The sequence below is a fragment of the Sinocyclocheilus grahami genome, unplaced genomic scaffold, assembly GCF_001515645.1.
Source record: "Sinocyclocheilus grahami isolate Dianchi unplaced genomic scaffold, SAMN03320097.WGS_v1.1 scaffold148.1, whole genome shotgun sequence".
Classification (NCBI taxonomy): Eukaryota; Metazoa; Chordata; class Actinopteri; order Cypriniformes; family Cyprinidae; genus Sinocyclocheilus; species Sinocyclocheilus grahami.
In genome coordinates this window covers 641893-662895 of record NW_015505327.1, presented here as the reverse complement: position 1 = coordinate 662895, position 21003 = coordinate 641893, and the positions used below count along the sequence as shown (strand labels likewise).

General features: G+C 39.8%; 2 protein-coding genes across 3 annotated transcripts; both read left to right on the top strand.

The window, feature by feature from the left end:
• Positions 1-8532: 8532 nt before the first annotated feature.
• LOC107591927 (E3 SUMO-protein ligase CBX4) lies at positions 8533-13142 on the top strand. 2 transcript variants are annotated; one of them, XM_016281214.1, is made up of 5 exons: positions 8533-8708; positions 8896-8939; positions 9804-9869; positions 11163-11229; positions 11349-13142. In XM_016281214.1, the coding sequence occupies exons 1-5, from the start codon at positions 8640-8642 to the stop codon at positions 12729-12731; spliced, it is 1629 nt and encodes a 542-aa protein (XP_016136700.1). In that variant the 5' UTR covers positions 8533-8639; the 3' UTR covers positions 12732-13142. The 2 variants fall into 2 exon arrangements, with proteins under 2 accessions (XP_016136700.1, XP_016136699.1); XM_016281213.1 differs by lacking the exons at positions 8533-8708; positions 8896-8939 and adding exons at positions 8997-9128; positions 9316-9359.
• A 4838-nt stretch (positions 13143-17980) lies between these two features.
• Positions 17981-20292, top strand: cbx8b (chromobox homolog 8b). Its single transcript, XM_016281223.1, has 5 exons — positions 17981-18157; positions 18272-18315; positions 18565-18630; positions 18720-18786; positions 18993-20292. Exons 1-5 carry the CDS (start codon positions 18089-18091, stop codon positions 19827-19829), a joined length of 1083 nt encoding a protein of 360 aa, XP_016136709.1. The 5' UTR covers positions 17981-18088; the 3' UTR covers positions 19830-20292.
• The last annotated feature ends 711 nt before the right edge of the window (positions 20293-21003 follow it).

The following is a 21003-nucleotide window of genomic DNA, read 5'->3' as shown; positions in this document are numbered from 1 at the left end:
GCCACAATAGAAAAAGAGAATGAGAGAAAGAACGGTAGAGCTAGACAGGAAGAGATTGTACGTGTGCACACAAGATCATAGAGTCATTCTGACTGGTCGTCATTGTTCAATAATCATGAACATTACATGCTATTTATGTACTGCACTCTGAGGGACTCTGAGCCAATCAAAGTGCCTAACTCAGAGGGCTTGTCTGAGTCACTGTGACGACAGTCTGTTTTTCCATTCTCGTATGAGCAATGGCAATAAGGTCTTTAAGTTATTACGGAGACAACTGTTGACACTGTTCACGAGTTCGCACTAACATATAACGTGATTGAGCAATTAGTAGCATATTTGACGTGCTGTCCAGAGGGAGGGCTCAGGTTAAAGCCCGAACCCAGAGAACACCTCACCCATACCAAGAATGGGATGAAATTAGATTAGTAGTGGAGGTGTTGGGGTGGAGGCGGGATGCTGGAAAACTTTCATGGAACTGAGGTAAGTTGGCTGTATATATACAGTGGGGCAAAAAAGTGTATATACACACCCAAGTATGTGCTTGTTAAGGTGATTAGCTGATGAGCTCCACCTGGGCCAGGCTGATTGATTATCTGATCATGCTCCTCCCGCACCTTGTTAATAAAACAATTTCACGAGTTCGCACTAACATATAATGTAATTGAGCAATTAGTAGCATATTTGGCGTGCTGTCCAGAGGGAGGGCTCCGAGCTCGGGTTAAAGCCCGAACCCAGAGAACTCCCCAAAAGAAGCTAATGGCATGAGACAGCAGCTTGAGAGAAAATTGTAAGTAGCCCCCAAAAATATGCGCGCCGTGAAGAAAAGTAGGGTGTGCGAGGAGGCGGCAGGGTGACTGGGAGGGGTCGTGCGGTGCTTGAACGGGAGCTGCGACTCTCCGCGTCGGATGGCAAGCCCTACCTGTCGCCGAATGAGGAGCACGATGGAAGGCCAGGTGAGGGACTCTCACTGCGTCCGAAGGGAGCTGCGGCTCTGCTGCACCGGAAGGGAGAGCCCTGACCGATGTGGAAAAAGCAAATGGGGCTCAAAACAACAGATGGAGGGCTCTCACTGCGACTGAAGGGAGTCGCGGCTCTGCTGCACCGGAAGGGGGAGCCCTGTCCAATGCTGAATAAGCCTTGGAACTCGAAACAACAGATGGAAGGCTCCCGCTGCGACCGAAGGGAGCCACGGCTCTGCTGCACCGGAAGGGAGAGCCCTGTCCAATGCTGAAGAAGCCATTAGGCTCGAAACGATGGATGGAGGCACTGTATCAAATTAAGCAGGCACTGCAGTGGCAGAATTGAATTGAGCAGAGCGCTGCGTCAGCAGTATCAAATGAGCGGGGCACTGCGGCGGCAGTATCAAATGAGCGGGGGACTGCGCTCCAAATTAAGTATCAAATTAAGCGGGGCACTGCGGCAGCAGTATCAAATGAGCAAGGCACCGCAGTGGCAGTATCAAATTAAGCGGGGCACTGCAGCGGCAGTATCAAATTAAGCGGGGCACTGCAGCGGCAGTATCAAATGAGCGGGGCACTGCAGTGGCAGTATCAAATGAGCAGGGTACTGCGGCGGCAGCCTCAAATTTCATTTAACTGATCAGAATTAGATGGGCTTTCTTTGTGTGAAAATTATTGGTCCTGATATAGTTCTGGAAGGTGTCCGATGACCATCGACCGAGACCTTGGATCTGCTGCTGTGAGAGGCCTTTTTGAGCTGCTGTAGTTACTGCCCCGATTCGGAAGGAGTGGCTGGAAAATCTTTCTACGGGTATGACCGGTTGGACGATGTTTATTGAACATCGTTTGGATAGATGTTTTTGAAATAAAAAACGTGTGACGGGGTGGTTACAGTCATCGACAAAAAGAAGGTCAAGAGGGGATGTAGACTGAGAGCTTCTGAATTGTAGGCAAGAAAAAGGGCCTTATACGGTTGGATTGGTGACGGGAGGTAAAAAATTTAGATGTGGTGACCTCTTTTCCTGATCTGATTTACTTTGTTTGATGAAATAGGAGATAGTTTCGCTGTCGAGCACGGAAAGGTCAGAGACGGTTGGATGGAGTTGAATAGAAGTTATTGTGAATTCCAAGCATCTGGGTAAACCACAAAAAGCCAGTATGATCATTGTGTTGAGTCTACGAGCGGTATGAAGTGAGTGGTACCCTGTGCGGAGAACGTGGATACATGTTGAAAGTTATCGTCTGTCTAGCGTCCGGGCTTGGAGGATGAGAGCGCTGAATTCCTTTGATCAAAAGAGATGTTTGAGAATTGTTCATTTCAGGAGAGGGAAACCGTAGATTAACTTGTGAAAAAAAATTGGATGCCGCTTAGATAGCCTTTTATTGACCGGGCTTGGAGGTTCTTACAGGTGTTAAGGTCGGAAAACGAAAGATGTGATTGAGAGGAGGGAGAAATCGGGAAATAGCAGGTTGTACGAGAGGTGGAAAGCTTTAAATCATCTCCAAGCAGTTAGATTGGATGTTCTGGGTGAAACTGCTTGGAGGATCGAACCGAGTGACGCATTGAGGAGGTTTTAAGGGATGTGTTATAGGAATACGAGTTGCGAATATTGAGGTGCTGGGGTTTGCGATGGGTCTGCCTCTGGAGCCAGCGCTCTGAATTTCTGCGAGAATCTGATACTTGATGGTATTAGGCACAGGGGGTGGTTCAGTGGAGGCAGCCTCACGCTAACGTCTGCCGCTGGAGGTAGAAGGCTGGAGGTAGAAGGAAGGGAGGGGGAAGGATAGGAGTTTGGGAAGCTACGCCAGCGGGCAACGTTGCGTGTGGCGCTGTAGCTGAAGGCGCTGCAGTGATTGGTTGAGAAGAGGAGTGAGGCAATGCAGTGTGAGGAGCAGCCGAGGCTGGGGTGCGGCCCAGGCTTGCTGACGGCCTGCTGCGTCTTGACGCTCGAGGGGAGCCGGAACTTGATCTGGAAGACAACGTGATTTTGAATGAAGTAGGGCGCTATGAGGAAGAGGTACATGGGTTGCAATTTTCAGTAGAGGCAGCCTGACGTTTAAATCGGCTTCCGTGTTAATGTCTGCTATGGGAGCTGGAGGCCACTGAAAAGAAAAAAAGGGGTCATTAGAAACGGGAGGAAAAGCCCGAGATGTGAGGGCCTGAGTTGCAAGCGGAGGCAGCCTCACGCTTCCTTCAGCTGCTGTAGGCCATGGGAAGGGAGTTGGGTTTGTGACATCCTGTACAGCCTGTGTAGCCTGCACCGCTAGCAGAGGCAGCCTCACGCTAGTGTGCGCTATAGGAGCTGAAGGCCACTTAAAAGGAAAAAGGATTAGAAGTAACAGGATGAAAGACTGAGATGTGAGGGCATGTGTTGCAAGCGTAAGTTGTAGGCCACGGGGCTTGTGATATTCGGGGGGAAATGCTGGAGAGCCTGTGCAGCGTGCACAGCTTGCAGAGGCAGCCTCACGCTAGAGTGTGCTACGGAAGCTGGAGACCACTGAAAAGGAAGAGAGGTTAGAAGTAGCAGGAGAAATGTGAATTGGGTTGCTAGTTGTACTTGTTCAATAATAATAATAATATCTTTATGATACACCTTAGTTGTTAGTTTGCACCTATAAATGTACACTGTTTAACTTATTTTCACGAAAATCTAATCTTTTCATTTTATCTGTCTATCTGAGTACAATGTGTAATTTAAAATGCAGGTAAAAAGCTAGTGAAAATTAATACAGAATTTTAGTAATTTTATTGTGCGTTCTACGCAGTTTTGCGTCTTGGTTACAAAAATGACATCAACATCCATAATGTCATCACGTCGTTTAAAAACAAACGACCTATCTTTAGCAACTTTACCTAAAAATTGAATTGCAACCCGGCCTGCGGCACTAGTGGAGGCAGCCTCGTGCTAGCGACTGCTACGTGAGCTGGAGGCCCGGCTATATGTGGCCGGAAGAGCCGCAGGAAAATTTGAGCCGAAGCGGGTAGCAAATGAGGTTTTGCTGCGGTGAGAACTGGGGCGCGGCCCAGGCTCGTTTAAGGCCTGCCGCTGCGACCCAAAGCTTGAGGAGAGCTGGGTTTTGTGCGGGACAATGGTAGTGTCAAGTGAGGCGAGGTTCGAGGCTTTGCTTGATCTATTGGCTAATTTGCAGGGTGAAGAAAGCATCGTACAGATCAGCTTTGTTTACCCTCCGTGAGAATGGTTCAGAATGGTCAGAAATAAATCAGCGTTTGCTTCAGCCTTAAATACTATCCACTTTCTGATCGGAGGATATATTGGCATGGCCGAGTGATACGAGGACGTCGGGGAAGTTGGAAGTCTCGCCGGTGGAGGCGGGGTCAAGCCTTGGTGTTGTGGAGAGCGTGTGGCTGGTTGAGCAGAGCGGCGGCCGCGATGAAGCCTGGTGCTCGGCGGCGGTGACTGGCGGAAAAGGAGTGAGCCTAGGGCCAGCAGATTGCGACGGAGGATACGAAAGATCCCCAGTACAGGTCTCGTCATAGTACAGAAAAAGTTGAGTCTGTGATATAATGGCTAAAGGAGCAAAACTGAATGCTGGAAAACTTTTGTGGAACTGAGGTAAGTTGGCTGTATATATATACACATGTATGTGCTTGTTAAGGTGATTAGCTGACGAGCTCCACCTGGGTCAGACTGATTGATTATCTGATCGTGCTCCTCCCAAACCTTGTTAAAGGGGTGATATGATGCGATTTCAATTTTTCCTTTCTCTTTGGAGTGTTACAAGCTCTTGGTGCATAAAGAAGATCTGTAAAGTTGCAAAGACTAAAGTCTCAAATCCAAAGAGATATTCTTTATAAAAGTTAAGAGTCAGCCACACCTACCTAAAACGGCTCATGCTCATGACATTTTTATTTTATTTTTTTTTATGAGAGGGTGTGATTAGAGGTGTGCATCTCTAGTTGTTTATTACAAACTGGTTGGATTAGTTTTGAAGGTAGTAATGTTCAGTGATTAGTCATGCATCACATATTTTCCTGGTAGACAGGACTGTTGAGTATCGATGCATTATCAAAAAAATCTGTTGGTCTTTGTTTGTGTGTTTAAATTACAGCCAATGTTACATTAGTGTAAGGGTGTCAGAGTGTAAGGGTGGTGCATTCCAAAGTCAAACAACAATCATTGTGCCACTGAGCACACAATGGGTTATTTTTGGTTTCAGGTTGAAATCAGTCTGTTTTTATTAGTGGACAAGATCAAATGTTTTTTTCAAGAGTATTCAGCAATGTGGCTGCATGCATATATGTTGGGTTAGTCCATATTTGACCCAAAGTTGGGTTGAAACAACCCAGTATTTTTTAGAGTGCACACACACACACACACACACACACATATATATACATCAGCTGTTGGGTTAAATTTTTTAATTAAAATTTTAACCCAAAAGTTGGGTTAGTCCATATTTGACCCAAAGTTGGGTTGAAACAACCCAGCATTTTTAAAGAGCTATTTGCTTAATGGAGCATGCTAGTGATCATTACTGACTGTTGAAAACTGAGCAGGTACTAAGTCCTCCTGACAACTATGGCCATGTTCTGAGATTACCTGACTCCTATCACACAGAATTGTGATGGTGAGTGAAATATTAGTGACAGCAACACTGGAATGGAGTGAAAGCTGTTAGTTCAAACCACAGAAAATTGCACACACTGGACACCTGGTCAGATCAGGATATCAGGAAAAAGTTCAAAATGTAGGACTACAAGCGAATTATTCACTAAACTTGTCGCCAAATTTGCATCTTTTCGTGTCATTTGGAATATTTGCTCTGCAGTGCAGTGTTAAAAATTATCAAACATCGTGACATGTCTGGATGTTGCATGAGAAGAACGTCAACTCCTGGTTCCACAGCATCAGAAGGAAATAACACTGGAAGCGCCTGAAGCTCAGCGTCACCCGCCACCACAATTGCACTCCTGGATTCCAGAGAACCTTATGATGATACGACGGGAATTTTAAATAGGTTTTTAAACGACATGAGATAGCCTACAATGACGAGCACTTCATTAATATATTTCGTTTGTCCAAACACCGACAATTTCTTCAAAAGGTAGTTTGCGTGATATTTTAATGACTTTGTAAGAATGGCCAATCGAAGACAGCGATGTCCAGTTATGCATTTCAGAAAACAACAGAACAACCAGTCAGCTCGAGGTCAAAACTAGTGTTACCTTAACCCAGTGTTACCTTTACAATATTTATTAGTAGGTTAATACTGCGACAAGAAGGTTTTGCATGTCCAACGTTTAAATCAAAGCCAGCAGAAACTTAATAGCCTATAATCATCAATTTTATATGTGACACCGAATTCCTGAAAACATTACTGTGATCAAATCTTTGAACATAGGGAAGTCCTGATTCTTTTTCCAAGGGCTTTAAACAATGTTTCATGTTCTCATTTTAAGCAGCATTCGTGACAGACATCCAAACTGCGTTGACGGGACAGAATATGCTGAAATATTTCGGATTTAAAAAAATATATAAAAGTTTTATTTTGAGATAATTAGAGATGTCTTTCTCTCATTTTAAGACAATTTCCCCTCTTAGTTAGCTACACATACTATTATGTTATTTTTTGTCAGAATATTCAGAGTATTTTATTGTATGAAGCACGAAATCAGAAGAGAGAGAATGTGTCAAATGTTCTGCAAATTAATCTGAAGCCACAGTTGTGTTCTTTCTTGGTTTTCGCGGTGATGTTTAAAAACACTTGGATTTTATCTTGTTATGTGCAGTCCGTCCTATATGTTAGTACTTAAGGTTGAGTATGAGAAAGACTTGACCTGACTTTTTTATTTAACATGAAAGTATTAAACAAATAAGAAGTTAACAGGAACATCTCGAGATACGAGCACCAGAGATCAGCAGGTTGAAAATACTGAAATGTTGCTTGTTGACGAAACAAGTAACTCTGGATTGTCTAATGATAACATTAGCTAATGTATCGGGTAGACCATAACAATTTTACAGTATTCCCTGTAAACTGACACAGATAAGTTCGTGCGATGAAACTGTGTTTGCAATGCGACAATTCGTCCTCCTAGCCAAGATTCATTACAAGGAAAACTATCATCTCTATGAGAAGTCCATTTTATGCAACTGCATAATGTCGGTGAATACTTAATAGCCTAATGTATTTCATATATTATATATTCAAGTATTTTCGCTGCTGTTCAGCAGTCATTGCCTTATAAGGAAAGGCAGTCGTGCCTCTCTGCAATAGGCTGAGAACTGCCGCCAGCAGTTAACCCTTATCATGCTGAATTTTTCTTAAGATATTTACCGTTTTGGGGTCGCAAAGACATTATTATGTTTTTATGATCTCGCAGATTATTGAGAGTATGTGTGTAAATGTATCAGTGCATATTTTAAATATATGTTCACGTTATTGATTGTATTGTTCGCTTGTGTGTGTGCGTGCGATGCTTTCCTGCTCGGAAGATGGTACGCACTACGCGGCGCATAGCCTTTGTGGCACAGGCAGTGAATGATTGGGCATTGCCCAGGGTTTTCACACGTTCGTTTGCCACTGCAGTTTATTTTTCACAGGTCTTATAGCAGCCGTTGGCCGTCAGAATGCAGATGTCAGATGAGCTGAGTGCTTGAGGCTTTGAAGACCAACCACAGTGACCTACATATTGTACATTCGCGGTCAACTCTCATGTGCACTGAATGTGTAACGTTAGGCCTACATGAGTTTACACAACCACGTAACTAACATACTCTAATTTAGGCTACTTGTAATCAGATAACGAAATAATTTGTCTTAATGCAATTTATCCAAAGGCAGATAGATGTTATTTAATAAAGTGTTTAGAGCGAGTGATGTTTAACCTAGAATATCACGCTTTAAGAATAAAATTCACCAAATCTAATAATTTATAGGAATTTCAAATCTGTCATTTTAATCTGCCAAGTATTGGTTATTGGGGATGAATCCAAATGCCGCCCATTTGATTATTTAATGCATAAGTGGACTGCATTGCTTCAGTAGAGAAAAATATAAATTAAAAACACTATTCAAAATGTAAAGTCTCAACAAGCTGTTCTTTGATTATCTAATTTATTAATGTCTTAGCGTCCGTGTATGGGTTTTTGTGTAACCTGGGTGTTTGTTCAACATAAACAAACAAACATTTGTTCATAGCTCAACTCTTCACTTCAGTAGTCCTATCTGCCATGTAGGCTATTCCTTTTAAAAATGTTAATATCTTCCTCAAAGTTGTCTCTCCACTGATATCAACTTAAAATGGATGGTAAATCCGCACGATTAAAAAAGCTTGCTGATGCTGATAATGATTTAGGCTGTTACTAGAACTGCTAAATGACAACTGAAGAACTAATCAAGCAATTGCCACAAGTGTGCCCTACTTTGCGTCATGAAGGAGGAATTCTCGATCAGTACTTGAAGAGCTGCAATAACGACTCTTCATTTGCTCAGTAAGTCCGCGGCACAGGGCAGACCAGCCTCCACACCGCCCCTCCTGATGTGACGTCACGCTCATGGCTATTTGCATGAAGTACGTTGTACAGATCATTTGAGAGTTTAAACTGAATCTCGCTTGAGAAGCGAAAGACCATACAGAGCGGGAGAGCGCGTGAAACCAAGCGAGAAGTGCACTCATCGCGCGCGCACTGAGAAGTATTACAGCGCGCGCTGAAAATGGAGCTGCCCGCCGCGGGTGAGCACGTCTTCGCGGTGGAAAGCATCGAGAAGAAACGCATTAGAAAGGTTTGCGGTTTTCTCTTAACAAACATTTTACATTTTCGTGTTGTAAGCCTATAAAACGTGCAGGTAAGGGTTTGTATTTTTAAAAGAGAGAGCACAAGAGTAGGTATTTGTTTCCGAAACCCATAATTGATTATTTATTTTATTTACAGTAATTCCCAATCGTACTTTGTTTTTATGATATTTGCAGGGAAGGTGTGAGTACCTGGTCAAGTGGAGAGGCTGGTCTCCCAAGTAAGTTTCACTTCAAGATGTCACTTGCATTGCTATTTACAGAGCGGGAGAGCGCGTGAAACCAAGCGAGAAGTGCACTCATCGCGCGCGCACTGAGAAGTATTACAGCGCGCGCTGAAAATGGAGCTGCCCGCCGCGGGTGAGCACGTCTTCGCGGTGGAAAGCATCGAGAAGAAACGCATTAGAAAGGTTTGCGGTTTTCTCTTAACAAACATTTTACATTTTCGTGTTGTAAGCCTATAAAACGTGCAGGTAAGGGTTTGTATTTTTAAAAGAGAGAGCACAAGAGTAGGTATTTGTTTCCGAAACCCATAATTGATTATTTATTTTATTTACAGTAATTCCCAATCGTACTTTGTTTTTACGATATTTGCAGGGAAGGTGTGAGTACCTGGTCAAGTGGAGAGGCTGGTCTCCCAAGTAAGTTTCACTTCAAGATGTCAGTTGCATTGCTATTTTAATGTGATGTGTTGTGTTGTGTGTGTGTGTGTGTGTCTGTGTGTGAGAGAGAGTTGGCGCTTACTAACTGATGCAGGAATGTCATAACTTTGTGTGTCTGTGATGGTAAATAATAATGTTTCATATGTAAGCTTTATGCTAGCCTATAGAAATGCGTTTTTTTTGTTTTCAAAATAAAACGTATATAATACTAATAGTATAACAAATAGGAAATAAAGCATCAACCATGTAGCATCAGTATTTTTTACTCCCTAACATTCTTGAAGATCCGTTTAGCAGGACAGTGGCGTTAGTCGTTCAGATGACAGCCACGTTAGATAGTTCGGTTGAGGGAGCTGGTGATATTCATGCTTCTCTGCTCTGCCCCTCTCCGCTTGCTCTCCGCCTCCTTTCTTCTCTTTATAGATATAACACGTGGGAGCCAGAGGAAAATATTCTGGACCCTAGACTTCTCGTCGCTTTCCAAAACAGGTGAGACATAGGAGCAGTCTTGACTTGACACTCTGAGCTTGTACAGCCGAAACGGTATAGGAGGAGGGAAGACGCTTTCGTTGGCGCTGCGCTCATGCTCATTCTTTTTCACTTTCTCTCAGAATGACAGAGTGGGGGGCACATAGGAGCTGGAGAGAACTTGTGCGCATGCGCGCCAGTGATTTTAATTGCGCGGTACACCAATGCCACGGTCCAGAACCAGTTATTAAAAAAATGTTTACATACAGACATGGCCAGAAAATATGATCCTTTGAGACACCTTTCATTCCTTATGGAACTATTTTATCTCAAACGTGCCGCCCTTTAAATATTATACTATTATTCATTTCGTCCGGTTTGGCTGACTCTGTCCGCTTTTGGACATACTCTTTAGACGCCCTAAACCGAAAGCATTGCAGTAAGCGCAAATGCATGCTATTTTCTTTCAAGCTTGCAGCCGAAGTACACGCCCACACTAATTGACTGCATTTTGCATTACAAATGGGCAGTTTTTCCGTGGCTACACGTGCGTTCACTCCTCCCCGACATTTTTCTCGGGTATTCATCCCCTTTGACTGACATCTGCGCGCACCATTAGCGGTCTCCATCGCGACGCGGAATTCTGTTTGGGGTAATTACATGCGCCCCTTGAGTATAGAACCGTTCTAGGTAGTCTAATTAGATTTTTGCAATATTATTTTATAGAAGGTCGATGAGAAAATAGCTGATGGCCCATTTTTTCCGACAGCCCATATGCTAGTTTGAGCTAACAAATAAACAGAACCCATTGGAAATAAAGCAAATTAATACGTTTTGTCATGTTTTTTTTTCTTTCTTCCTTTCCATCTGGGATTGTCCACTAAATTAGTAAACAAGGTGTGTACTGTCTGAAGCAACACAGAATGTTCTTTATTTTATGGGAGTGAATTTTATGAATGCCACTGGTGGGCAATTTAAAGACAGATCGTATTTGAAAGGATACACAAAACAGGCAATAACATGAACATAATTCACTCTCAGAAATAAAGGTACAAAAAGGGGTAGTACCTTTTCAAAATGTGCTAATATGTATCACTTGTGTACTACACTATATATACACTTTAAGTACTAATATGCACCCTTTGGGGTAAAAGTAGAAAAGGTACCACCCCAGTGACAACTTTTGTACCCTCTTTCTGAGAGTGTGGGACAAATCGTCAGAACAAATCAAAAGTTAAATATATTAGCTTGTGTCTTATCGGGAATTTGGTTTCTTTATCATGATGTTCTATAATCTAAAACTTTTCCATTCAGGGAAAGACAAGAGCAACTTATTGGTTATCGTAAACGGGGGCCAAAACCAAAACATCTTCTCTTGCAGGTAGTTCACCATCACTTACAAACATGCGTATGAACAGTGTACACAATTAACTTCTGTGAAAATCATGTCACTAATTGTTTCTACTGCAAAGCTCATTGTTGGTTTGTCTGATTTCTAAGGTACCATCATTTGCTCGAAGATCCAGTGTTCTTTCCGACCTTCAGGAGGTGTCTCAGGGTGAGGATTACCAACCCAAAGCAACTTCAGACCTGGTCCAAAGCCAGCAATACCAGCTTAACAGCAAAAAGCACCATCCCTACCAGCCCAACCCAAAAGACAAGCAGGGAGAGGCACGAATAAATGGGAAAAAGAAGCACTACTACCAGCTCAACAGCAAGAAACACCACCACTATCAACCAAACCCTAAAATGTATGACTCCCTGTATCAGAGGGTCAAGGAGACCAAAGTTCCTGAGTTGACTGACAAGGAATGGAACTTATCTCAAGCTCTACAGCAGAAATGGATCCAAGATAAGGATTCTGGGTGCCTCAGTAAGATGAGGAATATAACTATGGGGTTGAAAAAGCTTCCTAAACTAAATGGTGAAGCTGACTTAAACATGAACACAAACAGTGATGCAAAGGAAGACAAAGCACCTCCCAATGGAAAAAGCAGCAAACTGAAGATTGTGAAGAACAAGAATAAAAACGGGCGCATTGTCATTGTCATGAGCAAATACATGGAAAATGGCACCAAGGCAGCTAAAATTAAGGAAGGAACAGCAGATTCAGAGGAAAAAAGGCAAGCACTGGATTGTAAGTCCTGTGGAACAGATGAGAGCACAGAGAAGATAAAGCACACAAAGAAGCAAAGTCTTGTGAAAGTGATAAAAAAGGACAGTAAAGCGGAGTCTGCCTGTTTTAGCCTTTCCAATGGACTATCATCTTGTGGAGGGGACAATCCTAAAAAAGCATGCTCCATAGTGTTTGAGCCAAACAATTTAAAGAAGCCTGGCAACACTGGAGATTATGTATCTAATGAACAGCCCTTGCAACTGACAACCAAAACCAGTCTGACTACAGTGCCTTTTGAGAAGAGTGATCAAAGAGGCACCCAATCTACTCAATATGGTCCCATAACCTTCCCTCAAAAGCGTTGCTACTCTGAGCCAGACAGTGACAGTAGGGAGGCTAAGAGGTTCCTAAGTTCTCAGAGTATAAGTGCTCCAAATACTGACTTGTCTCACTCTTGCAATGGCACCACACACTTCGATGACCATCAGCACTCTGGCGGACATGACTTTGAAATCCTGGACTCCAACCAAGATGAACCCATAGACCTCAGCTGTGTAAGGTCGAGAGAAGAGAGAAAAATTCCTACACATTCTCAGATTGGAAACTCTGTACCGACTGGGAAAGCAGCAGTCTCTACACCAGAGCAAGTAGAGAAAGAAATTAAAAAATCTGTTCAAAGCTTTACACCTTTTCTTGGGAATATAATAATCACAGATGTCACAGCAAACTGCCTCACAGTGACATTCAAGGAGTATGTTACAGTTTAGGAATATGTGATGGATATAAAGTCTATAAAGACTACTGACTATTTACTGTGAACTTGTAAAAATGTAAAGCATGTCTCATCATCAAGTCCTCAAACTTGCCTGAATTTTTTTAAACAATCTAGTGTAAAGTTTTGATATAGTTTCAGATTGCGTTTGATTAAGCTGATCTGAATTAATTTTCAGATTCACACATTTAACTATTCCATGTTTGGGATAGAAAAAAGAAACTAAACAGGCTTTCCTGTTAATAGCTTTTATCAATTTAGCTTAAAGCTGTTTGCAGTGCTGTATTTCAGAAGGCTTAAATACAAGAAGCACTTACTACACATGTAATACTGAGAAACATTTTCTACTGATCTGTCTTTTATAGTCTTTGCTTTTTTAAAAAAACAAAACAAAGTCACTTAAAATGTGTTATTTAGGGTTGTCTAAGCATATTAAAAGTTTTATTTTATGTTCTTGAGTAAGATCTCAGTCTTTGCCTGTACTGCAAGCAGGTGTGTGTGTGTGTGATGAATAGAAGTGTTCCTATTAAACTCACATGTGAGATGAGCAGATAGGCCATATGAAAGATAGCAAAACAGTACTATCATGTAAATGCATAAGACATCAGTATCAGACTGAACTTTGCACAGCTCTTAAATAGCACATGAGCAGGGAGGTGAGTGACACTTAGACTTTTGTCATGTGGATTTTCTTTTAGCTAAATTGTTTTTTAGCTAAAGAGATATGCCTGCTTTTACTCCACACACAATGCTATCATTTTTAACAAACATGCTTGAGATGGGCACGAGTTCTCTGTTAGACTGGGAATACATTTTTGATTTAATTGACTTCCATTACAAAAATAAAATAAAAAAATATATGGCAACTGCTTGTAAGTTTAGCACAACTCTATCATCCGATGAAAACTGGCACGTCTGTGGGAGTTTTGGCAGCAGTGTTGTATTTACAAAGCTGTTATAGACTAGGCCTAAAACTCCTAGAAGGACAGTAGGGCTTCACAGTCTTTAATTATGCGCGAAGCTTATCTACGCATATATCTGGACACATTATCAAGATCACATTTAAAACATCAGTGTCAAGACAGAAACTTTTCATTTTCTTGGCCGTTGGATTAAATTTTATTTAAGAGTTATCACATTTCTTGCTAAGAGCAACATTACCCAGGAATAGCTAAGAAACCAACAATCTGTTTTCATGTTGATATTGCCTCAGAAAAACCCAGAAAAAGAAATTCCGTGAGCTATCAAGTAAGATAACAAACATAATCAAGAAGGAAACTTTCACCTGCCGTTCTAATGGATTTTTCTTTTTTGTTCAGATAAGGTTCACGGCTATTTAGAAGGATTGTTGTGTAAATCGAATTTTGTGTCGCAGCATTTTAATTATGGGCACGGCAAGCGCATAAAGGTTGTCAAAAAAAACAAAAACTCGGACTATCGGGTGGGATAGCCTACATTTTAAAATCCCTGAACTCGGTAGGCTATACGGTGATACTGCTGAGACGTATAGGCTAAATCCATTTTGTCACATCTGCGAAGGTAGTAGCCTAGATTGGGACAGACTGCGCAAAAAAAAAAAAAAAAGATTAATGAAAAAACCTAATGGGTTTACCGTAGCTGTCGGGGGAAATAGCCTAAACAGCGCTGACATTTCAGCAATTAACATCTTACAGGCATTATTAGCTATATGCGTATCAGGCAGAATGCTTTATGCAGCTGTCTCATAAGCATTCCAAAATGTTAATGAATGCCGCGTTTATAGGTAGAATGTACATTTTAATGTCATCCAAATGGAATATATCCATATGTGTCTTCAGACCATTACAGGCTTTGTTTGTGCAAAAGACTGTCCATACAAGACCGGCAAGAAGAGATTCATCCCGTATAGGCATCGTCAAAGGTTTATAGGTAAAACGGCACTATATAGGCAATAAGGATAGAAAATTCATTATTATAGGCTTAATAGTAGCTTTCGCTTTATAAGCTACTATCACCGGGTTAGAACGAAGCTTTGAACAGCCTGATGTATAAAACTCGACTGATTTTTTTTGTCAGCGCTAACATGGCGGACAGCAAACGTCTCTTTCTCACGGCAAGATCGTGATTAGTATTAGTCCATCCAAAAACTAGGCAGGGGTTGGTTAGTGGTGAAATGTGTGTCAAAGGTGGGCTTCAGAAAGGGCTTCAGCCTCACTGAAAACGGAATCAACCATTTCCTTTGCTGCACCGTCTGAGATAAAGCTGCTCTCGCTGCGGTTATAAAATGGCTTCCTTTTGGTCCATCCACTTTATTTGCGATCAGTTTTTGAATTCAGCTTTAGGCTACTGCAGTGCGTTTTAGCTGTAGCTGGTTAATTTCGGCAAGTTTATTTAAAAGACGACTTGAACAGCTTCTTTTGAAATAATAAAGTAATAAAGGTTATTTGAGTTAAGCATTAGGTTTATTAAATCTCACAGATGGCTTTTAGTAAAATAAAGCGTTTTGATAATGTGAGAGATGCGTTCTAAAGCTTGAGGTCATTAAAATATTGTCTTATGATAATAATGTGATCACATTAAATAATAATAATATGATCTAAATACAAGTTGCCTTCAGGAAGATAAACATAACTTATGTTTATCTCACTAAAATAATCAATAGAACATTTGCAGTTGGGCTGCTTTTTTACTTAAAAATCAAAGATAACATACAAGTTTTTATTTTATTACGTTTATCCCAACGTGTTTATTGGCAAAGCTTAGATTAATTTTATGTGGCATATTTATTTTTTTAATGTAAATCAGTAACTTAATGCACCTCTTTTCCGAAATTCACTCAGGTTAATCTCGATTTTATAATTATATAAAATTAAAAAATATATATAGGCTATAGGCTATAGCCTAGGCTATGGCGACTAATATGCAGCAGAAAGGGCTCGATTTATGGTCTTATTAAATGTGTAATTCATAGACACAATGTGACCTAAATAATAATCCAACAAAACCAGGGAATCCACGTAAATATTTTTGATAAATCAATTGACATCAAAATATATAAATATATTTTTAACATTATCGAAAATTGCATCAAACAGACTGAAACACACGGGGCAAAATAGTCGTGTATTTGTCATTTCGCTTTGTAAATTGTGCAAAATTTCTCATGCTAGTTGCCCAGAAACGAGTTAACCAATAATATTCTTCCAGCTCGATCTAGAGTCCATATACGGATATAACCACTGCAGTAGTCAAACCACCAATCCGCAGAACCAACCACAAGCCTGCACCTGTTTTGTTATGTACGTAAAGACTGAAAATGAAAACTGAAGCTTTGATTTTATTGTGAAGAAATCTTCACAATACAATCGTCACAATATCTTCAAACCACTGTTCAACTGTTCATTATTTTGTAGCGGATGTATTATCTTTACTCACCGAATAAACCCCTAGTATAAACTTAATTTACAAGCCACAAAGTGAACAATCAATATATCGTTCATTTTCGTTTTTAAAGTTGTAAGATATTATTTAAAAAATATTATTGTTTATAGACCCAAATATAGCTATGATGTTACATTTAAACGCCTGTTACAATTTGATAATGTCTAAAATTCTCACAGGAACATATTTGTCATAATTTAGCTATGCCTATATATGGGATTTTTTTTTACCTGACATGCCCTGTTTGAAACCCAAGTGATTGTGCAGAACGGAGCATAAGATTGGTAAACATTTTCGGAAACGCTTCGATAACAGGCTTTTATGTGGCCGTGAATGATTAAATGCAATACATGAATGACTGTTTTTCCTTCATATGTGTAGCTGGTATTAATGTTTGCTTGCAATTTCAATGCTTAGGTAAAATTAATTATATTTATAGCCAATCTAAAATGTTATATTTAAAAATATATTTTTCGTTAAACCAACAATGTTTTTTTTAATCGAATTAGGCTATAGGGAACACCCAATTATAAAAGTATATTTTTATATTTATTTTAATACAATACATACAATTATATTATCTTCATCCTTTATTCTAAAATTTAAATATAAAAAAATAACATAAATAAATAGCCTAGAATGAAATAAATAAAAACAATTGTTTGATCTAAAAAAAAAGCGATGTTAATGGAGACAAGTCTGGCCTCGTTGTTAGGGGAACCATTTAAGAGGTTACCTATTGTAGTGCATTTAGTAACTCTTGTTAATAAAAAGTTCATATTTATGAAATGTTCCATTCGCATTATTGTGCTGTATTTTTCTTGGTTTAGTTGTCTTTAGCAAAAGTTAGCGTTGTTGTCATCTTTTGCGTATTGTAATAACTAATAAGATATTAGTATCATCTTGTAACTTTATTTCAGTAATTAAATTGGTATTTAAATAAATAAATAAATAAACAAAGTATAAAATATAAATCTACAATGGCGCTGTTTAATCAGTTTGATTTTTATTCTAATTTTGACATGCAAAAATGTAAATCAATTAATTTGTATTTATTTAAAATTTTTTATTTTCGAAAGAGCCATAGTTGAATACAAACTTAAATATTCTTTAGTCATTTTGAGCAGACGTGTGAGCTAAATGTAGGCTACTGGATAAAACATAAGTATGTTGTTTTGTTTTGTTTTTTATAAAAAAAAGTAACACAAATCTAACGTGGCAAAGTAGGTTACCTTATAATTTAAATAATCATTAGCATATTCACAAATTCAGCCCGTTCTGTTTATTTAACGGCTTTTAAAAAACGCATAGCCTATAAGACACGAAAAGAAACAATCATTTTGTACAGGCTGTTATTCTGCCGTAGAACTCATATTCAAACCAATATTCATTTCCATCCATGATTAGTTTGTTGTGGATAAAGACTTCATGTTTGATTTTGGCGGGATTAGTAAAATAGTCTTGTGAATAGCAGAATATTGATCAGAATAAGATGGCATACATTTTCCTATAATAACAAACGTACAGTAGCCTATATCAAAATAGCTAATAAATAGCCTGTTTGAGAAAATATGTTGCCTATAGCATACACGTCCTTGTTCCGCTAACGTTAAATTGATTACGTTTTCCTGTAGTCTTGGCGTAACGTTTACGATGGAACTTTAACCTTCTGATGTGTTCAATTAAGTATTGACCAGATCTTATCATATTTCTGTCAAGAATACAGATATGTCACTAAGAGCAAGCCCCGGCCACTTAGCAACAGCGGAGCCAATAAACGGCCTCCAAATCTTTCCCCCTACAAGCGGTGCCAAGGCAACATGCTAACGAACGTGATGACGTCTGGCTGTGCACGAGAGTATTATGGGCTGTATGGAATTCTGAAGCTCACAGCTAGCTAACGCTGCAAGCTAACGGTAGACGAAGGTAAACATGGAGCTGTCGGCTGTCGGAGAGAGGGTGTTCGCGGCCGAATCAATCATCAAGAGACGAATACGACGGGTATGTGCTGTGTGAGATATATCTCGACATTTTTTGCGTATAAGTGCTAATGTCGTCGGCTCGCGCTAACGAATTTTTTTTTGTGTGTGTGTGTGTGTCTGATGGCACGCGCAGGGTCGAATGGAATATCTCGTGAAATGGAAGGGCTGGTCACCCAAGTGAGTAATACATGTCCATCCTGTCTGTTGTGCCTTGCTGGTGTTTTGGTGACAGTGATGCTGTCAACCCTGCTAGATATCGTGAGGGGCGTACATCCAGTGGTAGGTTAACATGCTGGTTATTACTACAGCGCAGACTGGTTTTGGCAGATGGCATGCGGCAACATTAGCTGGCCCTGCTAGCTGAGCAGTGGTTTAAATGCGGCAGGAGATTGACAGTCATCACGTGAAACTTTTTTGTTCTCACAGGTACAGTACTTGGGAACCAGAGGAAAATATCCTAGACTCGCGCCTGTTCGTTGCCTTTGAAGAGAGGTATACAATAAATAAATAAAGAAGTAGTAAAACTATTAGGCGGCCGAAAATACAGACGTTTTCACACATGCGCTTGCATTTTCATGCAGGGAGCGTGAGAGAGAAATATTTGGACCCAAGAAAAGAGGACCTAAGCTCAAGACTTTTCTTCTAAAGGTTAATGTAATTTATTTATTAACAAATAAACAATTTCACCAAGATGATTATTATTATCTATATTGTGTATACATTTTTTTTCATTTAATCTTCACAAAAGTTATTGTGTTTGCACTCAATTTTTTGTCTGTGTAAATGAATACATTTTATATAAGGGCATCATTTTGAGTTCTGCACTAATTTTTCAAAATCATTACATTTTACAGGCCCAAACTAAAGAAAAGGCAAAGTCTTACGAATTTAGAAATGAATCATTCAGAGGCATTACATATCCCAGTCCAGAGCCTGTAGTAACCCCTAGAGCAAGAGAGGGACTACGTGCTGTAGTTCCCTCAATTTTCCCTCCCAGCACAGTCAACCGAGGGGAGAGTGTAAGGATTCCACCTCCAGAACCAAGGGAACATCGTTCTCCACACTCACCCAGACCCAGCACTGATGCATTTACCCTCGCCCCAAAAAAGAGAGGACGGAAGCCCAAATTACGCTTCACAGATGGCTATACAAGCTCCTTAAATCCAGAGCATTTAAAAAGAGCAGCAGACGAAACCATGGCAAGCATTCCTTCCAAAATGGCAAAGTTAGGTTTGGGAGAAGAGGAAGAGAGATGTTCAGAAATAAGTGGGAGAATTAAGATATCTCACAAGCACATGGATGCTACCTATTCACACAAACAAAACAGAGTTGTTCCAAGCAGGAGTACCCAGCATATTTCTCCAGAGTGGAGTTTGCATTCCAGCAGAGTTAGTGCAGACTTACAGGGATGCAGGAATAATCCACAGACAAGCCACTTTCATCATAAACACCTGAAGTACCATTCAAAACGAAGAATATTTGAACATGCTGATTCCACCAGCAGACACCCTTCACTTATTGCCAAAATTCCAGTGTCACGCATATTTGGAGAGCCAGAGGAGGGAGATGCTTGGAGACCCTCCTTCAGCAATGTGGAGAAAGTCATAGTTACTGATGTGACGTCAAACTTCCTGACTGTAACAATCAAAGAGAGTAGCACAGATAAAGGCTTCTTTAAAGACAAAAGATGATTATTTACTGCCACCAGTATGCTCCTTCCATCTCTTCAGAAGTCCTTTATTGTCAAAAATATTCAGTGTATTGTATATAAAAAAAATCTTTTTCCGTTTTCTGTCACACTGAAATCTGTATTTATTGTGAAATTGCTGCTTTAAGAGATTTGCATGCACTAGACACGTTAAACAAAGCCAGAACTGCGTTCAAATACATACAGTTCTCAGATCATTTGTTGTAAATATGTATTAATTACAAATTGTTTACCTAAATATATAAAGTTTCATTTGTCTCCCAGACGAATATTAAAAACGTTTATGTACAGACCAGGAGTTGACGTTTTGCACACTAGCTGTCATTTTTGCGTCACATTACGTTTTCTATTCTTGTAATTTACGTTGATTTTATTTAGTCATTTAATATTGTCATTTACCTTGTACACTTGTTGGACGAAACAGCGACTTTAACAATTTATGCAAATAAAAGTGTAAAATGAAAATCTAATTTTCATCTTTAACTCAAAAGTCAAATGTAGAATAATGAACACGTTTCTTTTGTATCTCTTCAGCTCAAATTCGTATTCAGAGATATTTATTAATGTTAAATTGTATAAACTTAGACTTCTAATTATTTTGTAGGGCGATTTTGTAGTTGTGATTATGAATTGTGCGAATAAATGTTCTTTAATATGACGTTAAATAGAAAAGCGCACATCCCATGTCCATACTCGAAACATACTGAATCATAATTTTACAAATAGGCTAATATAATAATAATATATATATATATATATACACACACACACACTATTACTAAATATTGAAGAAAAAAAACAAGTTAAACTAAAATGTATGCTTATTTGCCCAGTTAGAGTAGCAATAAATGCAAGAAGAGATTTATAGTTGTTTTGAGGAAAAAAGAAAACACATTTTAAAGTTCCCAAACATTTAATTTGGTTACAATGGTGGTAATTGATTCCATTTTACAGCCTTTTATTTGTTTATTTATCTGGGCTTTATGGTTTCTTGTGTGACACGTGACAAAATGTAAACTTTCAGGTTTACACAACACAGTCATTGTGCTTTCGATCAATCAGTGTTGGGCCTTCAGATATTCCCGTGTAAAGGTCAAACTATTGCCTATATGTTTATGGACCATTTGCGCATCATCATTCTTTTAAACGTTTTAGTT